General features: G+C 35.4%; 1 protein-coding gene across 9 annotated transcripts in view; it reads left to right on the top strand.

Moving 5' to 3' along the window:
- The window catches only part of CCDC158 (coiled-coil domain containing 158), a 109,796-nt gene extending 103,853 nt beyond the window's left edge, over positions 1 to 5,943 (top strand). For 8 of the 9 annotated variants that reach the window (XM_028491940.2, XM_055086033.1, XM_028491944.2 and 5 more), the window contains 2 exons: positions 3,465 to 3,572; positions 5,808 to 5,943. In XM_028491940.2, the coding sequence (XP_028347741.1) occupies positions 3,465 to 3,572; positions 5,808 to 5,929 (230 nt within the window). In that variant the 3' untranslated portion in view covers positions 5,930 to 5,943. The remainder of the gene's footprint in view (positions 1 to 3,464; positions 3,573 to 5,807) is intronic. The other variant, XM_028491934.2, reaches the window with a different exon arrangement.
- Positions 5,944 to 6,803: the final 860 nt, after the last annotated feature.

Below are 6,803 nucleotides of genomic sequence, written 5' to 3'. Positions count from 1 at the left end.
GTCTCTAGGTATTTTTTGATTTCCTCTTTGATTTCTTCAGTGATCTCTTGGTTATTTAGTAACGTATTGTTTAGCCTCCATGTGTTTGTGTTTTTTACGTTTTTTCCCCTGTAATTTATTTCTAATCTCATAGCGTTTTGGTCAGAAAAGATGCTTGATATGATTTCAGTTTTCTTAAATTTACCAAGGCTTGATTTGTGACCCAAGATGTGATCTATCCTGGAGAATGTTCCATGTGCATTTCAGAAAGTGTAATCTGCTGTTTTCAGATGGAATGTGCTATAAATATCAATTAAATCTATGTGGTCTATTGTGTCATTTAAAGCTTTTGTTTCCTTATTAATTTTCTGTTTGGATGATCTGTCCATTGGTGTAAGTGAGGTGTTAAAGTTCCCCACTATATACTGTCGATTTCCTCTTTTATAGCTGTTAGCAGTTGCCTTATGTATTGAGGTGTCCCAATGTTGGGTGCATATATATTTATAATTGTTATATCTTCTTCTTGGATTGATTCCTTGAGCATTATGTGGTGTCCTTCTTTGTCTCTTGTAACATTCTTTATTTTAAAGTCTATTTTACCTGATATGAGTATTGCTACTCCAACTTTGATTTCCACTTGCGTGGAATATCTTTTTCCATCCCCTCACTTTCAGTCTGTATGTGTCCCTAGGTCTGAAGTGGGTCTCTTGTAGACAGCATATATATGGGTCTTGTTTTTGTATCCATTCAGCAAGCCTGTGTCTTTTGGTTGGAGCATTTAATCCATTCACGTTTAATGTAATTATCGATATGTATGTTCCTATGACCATCTTCTTAATTGTTTTGGGTTTGTTTTTGTAGGCCCTTTTCTTCTCTTGTGTTTCCCATTTAGAGAAGTTTTTTAGCATTTGTGTAGAGCTGGTTTGGTGGTGCTGAATTCTCTTAGCTTTTGTTTGTTTGTAAAACTTTTGATTTCTCCATCAAATCTGAATGAGATCCTTGCTGGGTAGAGTAATCTTGGTTGTACATTCTTCCCTTTCATCACTTTAAGTATATCATGCCGCTCCCTTCTGGCTTGTAGAGTTTCTGCTGAGAAATCAGCTGTTAACCTTATGGGAGATCCCTTGTATGTTATTTGTTGTTTTTCCCTTGTTGCTTTGAATAATTTTTCTTTGTCTTTAACTTTTGTCAGTTTGATGACTGCGTGTCTTGGCATGTTTCTCCCTGGGTTTATTCTGCCTGGGACTCTCTGCGCTTCCTGGACTTGGGTGGCTATTTCCTTTTCCATGTTAGGGAAATTTTCTACTATAATCTCTTCAAATGTTTTCTCGGGTCCTTTCTCTCTCTCTTCTCCTTCCGCCCTTCTGGGACCCCTATAATGCAAATGTTGGTGTGTTTAATGTTGTCCCAGAGGCCTCTTAGCCTGTCTTCATTTCTTTTCATTCTTTTTTCTTTATTCTGTTCTGTGGCCGTGAATTCCACCATTCTGTTTTCCAGGTCACTTATCCATTCTTCTGCCTCAGTTATTCTGCTATTGATTCCTTCTTGTGTATTTTTCATTTCACTTATTTTATTGTTCATCTCTGTTTGTTTGTTCTTTAATTCTTCTAGGTGTTTATTAAACATTTCTTGTATCTTCTCGATCTTTTTCTCAATTCTTTTTCCAACGTCCTGGATCATCTTCTCTATCACCATTCTGAATTCTTTTTCTGAAAGGTTGCCTATCTCCACTTCATTTAGTTGTTTTACCTTGTTCCTTCATCTGGTACATAGTCCTCTGCCTTTTCATTTTGTCTATCTTTCCGCGAATGTGGTTTTCGTTCCACAGGCTGCAGGATTCTAGTTCTTGTGTCTGATGTGTCTGACTTTTCTTTCTTATATACATTCTCTAAAATTATTTACATTCTCTTCAATCTCTGCCTTTGTAAGTGCAAGTGTCTATCATACAAACTTACCAAAATGTTCTCATTTTTTAAATTTTAAGTTCATTTGTTATTCACTAAGACAGATGGGGAAATGATTTTATTTAGAATAAGAGTCTGATAAATAAGTGGACATTAAATATGTATATGTTGAATTGAACTTGAAATGTTTTTCATCATATATGACAGTGATTCAAACTGCCCTAGTGCTCTATGGTATCATTCCCTTTGATAAGGGATAAATTAGGCAAGTTGTTGCATCATTGTTAAGTCAGTTCCTGGTCTTTTGAAATTGTATGCCTAACATATTTTTAGATCCTAAAAAAAAAAAGAAATCAGGGCCTAATCACAGATTTTAGTGCATTTTCTGTTTCACCATCTTTTTCTGCATTTGTGTTCTCCTTCATCTCTTATGCTTCTATGTTATTCTTTAATATTTTAAAAAATTTAGAGTAGCAAATTACTGCATTATTACAGCAGTGATTATTGCAGGAGGAGAACAGTGCTGTTGGTCACCCCATTATTAATTTGTGGTTACATAATAGCGTGGCATTTTCTTTTTTTACCCTGTTGTCAGATACTCATCAAACTTCATATGTTTTGTGTTATGTTAAAAATTTATCAATGAGAAATTATTTTTTATTCTCTCGAACCAAAATAACTCCTAGATGATTGCCTTTAAAATTTAATATCTTTAAGTGAAAGAGTCTTTTGATAGGAAAATGAGCCATCAGAAATATTTTCAAGATTATACAGCAAGTCAGAGGCTAAGCTCAAAATTAAAATCTTGTGATTGACAACCAGTATTTTTTTTTTTTTTTTTTTTTTTTTTTTTGTGGTACACGGGCCTCTCTCTGTTGTGGCCTCTCCTGTTCAGCGGCCATGGCTCACGGGCCTAGCCGCTCTGCGGCATGTGGGATCTTCCCAGACCGGGGCACGAACCCGCATCCCCTGCATCGGCAGGCAGACTCTCAACCACTGCACCAAGGAAGCCCACAACCAGTATTTTTTAGAGGTTGACAAAACTTAGCATACTTATTAGAGAGTAGCTCAAATGCTTCTAGCCCCTCCTCAGTTGCTGCTGCCACATTTATTGTAGGTTCACTGTGGCCATGTCAGCATCTGTACTCCCCTCTCCCATCATTTAATACTATCCTCATTCAGGTGTCAACAACTGAAATGGGCACTTGGCCTCACACACATTCAAAACTGTTGCCAGCATCAGTATTAAATCTTGTGCTTCCAAACTCTAAGTTACTGGAACTACTCAGGTTTGGTATGAAAAGTTGTCATTTATAATGCAGAATGTATCATTAAACTTGAAGTGTTCTTCACACTCATCACATTTAATGCTACCTAGTTAAAAAATAGTAAATCAGGTTGGGTTGAAACAAAATCAAATAAGCTAGTATTGCAGTATTAGATAAAACATTTCTTTATTTTCAAAGTGTTTTAAATTTTTCATTATTTTAAAGGAAAGATTGTTTAACCTGTAAGTGAAAGATTTCTAAAATGAAATACTGAATAGATTTTTAATACCACATCTAAGCAATTTTCTAATAGCTTCACAGTCTCAGCCAATAGAAACAACTGGAAAAACATGCAGGAAGCTTCAGAACAGACTGGAAAGCTTGCAGACTCTGGTAGAAGATTTACAGATGAAGAACCAAGGTACAGTGTACATTTTTGGAGAGCTCTTCCTTGTTCAAAAGAATACCCACCTTCCCTTCAGGTTAAGCCTCTTATCTGTAGTCCCACTGAAAAGGATCTTGAACAAGAAATTCAGAAATCTTAGTCAAAATATGAGTGTCTTAACCATGCCTAATGCCTGGATTAATAGTGTGACCTTGGGCAGGTCACTTTAGCCCTGCTCTCCTCTTTCATCTAATAGGGATGATAATACGGCTGACTAGCCCTCAATAGAACACATGTTTTGAGTGGCTGATTTCACATGAGACTTTCCCATACACTGTCTTTCTTGTCCCTGTTAGGTCTGTAGATGAGAATTTGTATGGCAGTAGCCAAGATAAGTTAGCAGTTAATAGCCAGAAAACAAAACAACAGTATTTAGCCTTATCGAGGATTTAAATTAGCATGGGTATAGGAGACTGTGCCACCCAATGAATCACTAAATAAAAAGATAAACTGCTTATAAATATACTGAAGCAAACATAAATAAATAATAATAAATGAAAAAAATTTTTTAATTTAAAAAATATATACTGAAGCTATCTGAATGAGAAACTGTTGTACTCTGCAGATGATAGACAACTTTTGGGACATAAATTCTAAGTGGATGTTCCCATGGATTTGGGAGGCTGTCATGTTTTATGATTTCCTGACATGAATCCAGGAGCCTTTGTCAGAAAGAAATTAATTTTGGAGAATACATGTTATTCTCATTTCATCTTCCATCTCTAGAGAATATAAGTTGATAGATGGAGGATAATAAATAATTTTCTAAGAATAAATCCTTTTAAAATAAATTTAACCTTATTAATAATGATAGTTGTTATTAGCATTTATTGAGCACTTACAGCTATGTGCCAGGCCCTGTACTCAGTGTCTTACTAATTAGCTTCACAACACTGGGAGGTGGGTGCTAATATTATGTCATTTGGTGATGAGGAAGCTGAAGAATCACAATCAGTCAATAAGTTTTAAGTCACACAATGAGTAGTAGAGCTGGGACTTGATGTCTGCAATTTCTGACTCCAAAATGCACATTTTTTAATGTACTAAAGCTATACCAAATTGTTACTAAAGAAAATTAACAAATTCTTTATGATAACTCCAGATGCCTGCATATATAAACATAAAGAAAAATGTTTGATTTTAAGTTTATCGTAACTTTTCTAAGGAAGATGCATTATCTTATTGGCCCCATTTTTATTCACACTTCGACTTATATTTTCTGACTTTATCTGAGTAATCCTACCATGTAATAATCCAAATGGAAAACATGTTGTATTTGTTTAAAAAAACTTTTTAAAAGTTTTTTTAGACAAATACTTTTTATTGGATGCATTGTCTGGATGGAGTGTGTCTTGGAAATTCTGCAATAGGTATTTTGGAGAGAATTTTGGGAACATTTATCAAAATTTAAAGTGCATGTATTCTTTTACCCAGAAACTCTACTTTCTAGCAATTTATTCTGCAAGGAAAAATTGTACATACAAAAGTCTGAAGTATTTCCTATAGCATGTTCATAAACAAAAATAAGAAACAACTTTTAAAAATTTATTTACTAACATGGTGCATCCACACAATGGAATACTGTGCAGTCATAACAAATCATGAGCTGAACTGGAAAGATGTTGACATTTTGCTAAGTGAATAAAAGCATGCTACAGAACAATTTATACCACATATTTCCATTGTGTAAAGAAGAAAACTGTGTATGTGTGTGTGTGTGTGTACATGTGATGATACTCACTGACAGGTTTACAGTGATGACCTGGGATGGGGAGGTTCAACAGATTGAGGGAACAAAAACAAACAATGACCTTTACCCCTCTTTGTACCCTTCTGAGGTGTTCAAATTATTTACAATTAGTATGTATTACTTCTGTAACAATCATTATCATGTTCATTTATTTATTGGCTGTGCTGCACAGCTTGTGACATCTTAGTTCCCTGACCAGGGATTGAACCCATACCCTCAGCAGTGAAAGAGCAGAGTCCTAACCACTGGACCACCAGGGAATTCTCTAGCAAAGATTTACCCTTAGCTCTGTTTTATAATTTCAGTCTTTTAAAAATATGCTACTTTGCAATTTTTGAGAATTTATTGAGCTCAGGATGTATCTATTCTGTGGTAGCAAGCTGACCTTTTAAGAAGCGCATAATAGAATTTAAAGCCCGAGTAATGTTGCTTTTCTAACTTTGCTTTATCAACATTTTCAGCAATGTCTTCAATGATCAGAAATCAAGAAAAGAGGGTACAGAAAGTGAAAGACCAGGAAAAAAATGTTACTGAAATGATACATTGCTTGCCTATTCTTTACAGAGAGATGATGCCCAATTGATTGTGGTGTTACTTATAATTAGTGCCCTGTGTACTTTTTTCTTTTTATGTGAAAATTTAATAAAAGATACCCTGTCCTGTAAACTCTTATTTTGAAATAAACTAGTTTTGAGTGGTCTCTCAGTAAAACTTAAAAGCAGTACTAGCTAGATGCAAAAGTACCTTATAGGTGTTATTTTGTGCTAATACCAGTGTGTTGGAATAATCACGTGTTTTTTTGTTACCTTTAGTGGTGCTGAGGCAATAGTCTTCTTTTTTTTTTTCAGCTTAAAATGCTCTTTCACATGAAATTGAAAGATGGGGTATAATGCCCAGAACGGGAGGACAAACTCCAAGGTACTGACCAGGATTCCTTCTGTGACCCTGAACTCCCTGTTTGTTCTGTCAATATCAGTGAATGTAATCACATAACTAAACCTTGTGGCCCGTAATCAAAACTTTTAGAAAAGCTTCTTTTTACATGTTAATAACCAGGAAGCAAGAGAGAAAAAGTTTGTTATTCTTCAGCCAGTGGGTAACTTCTGCAAATTGAATAGATTCAGTCTGCCTTAATTAGAGTTTAATAAATTAGTGGGGTTTGTATGTGGAGTGTTTTCCAACACCAATAACTAATTCTCTGTGGATACCAACTGGGTGTCTATGAGTCAATTCCATTCTGACACTAACTACCCGGAGTTAGTGTCAGATTCTACAGATTTAAGGGCTCAGTCCCACAAGACTGCCCCTACTTCAGACACCAGTCACAAGTCCCGGGCCACCTATACTTTTTGACTGACTGGCTATAAATTGGGGGTTCCCACATCCCCCTCTAAAGTTTCAATAATTTTCTAGAACCAATCATGGAATTCAGGAAAGCGCTTTACTTACTATTACAG

The sequence above is a fragment of the Physeter macrocephalus genome, chromosome 7, assembly GCF_002837175.3.
Source record: "Physeter macrocephalus isolate SW-GA chromosome 7, ASM283717v5, whole genome shotgun sequence".
In the NCBI taxonomy this organism is placed as follows: Eukaryota; Metazoa; Chordata; class Mammalia; order Artiodactyla; family Physeteridae; genus Physeter; species Physeter macrocephalus.
Note: the sequence above shows the minus strand (reverse complement) of the source record. Positions and strands in the feature narration are given on the sequence as shown.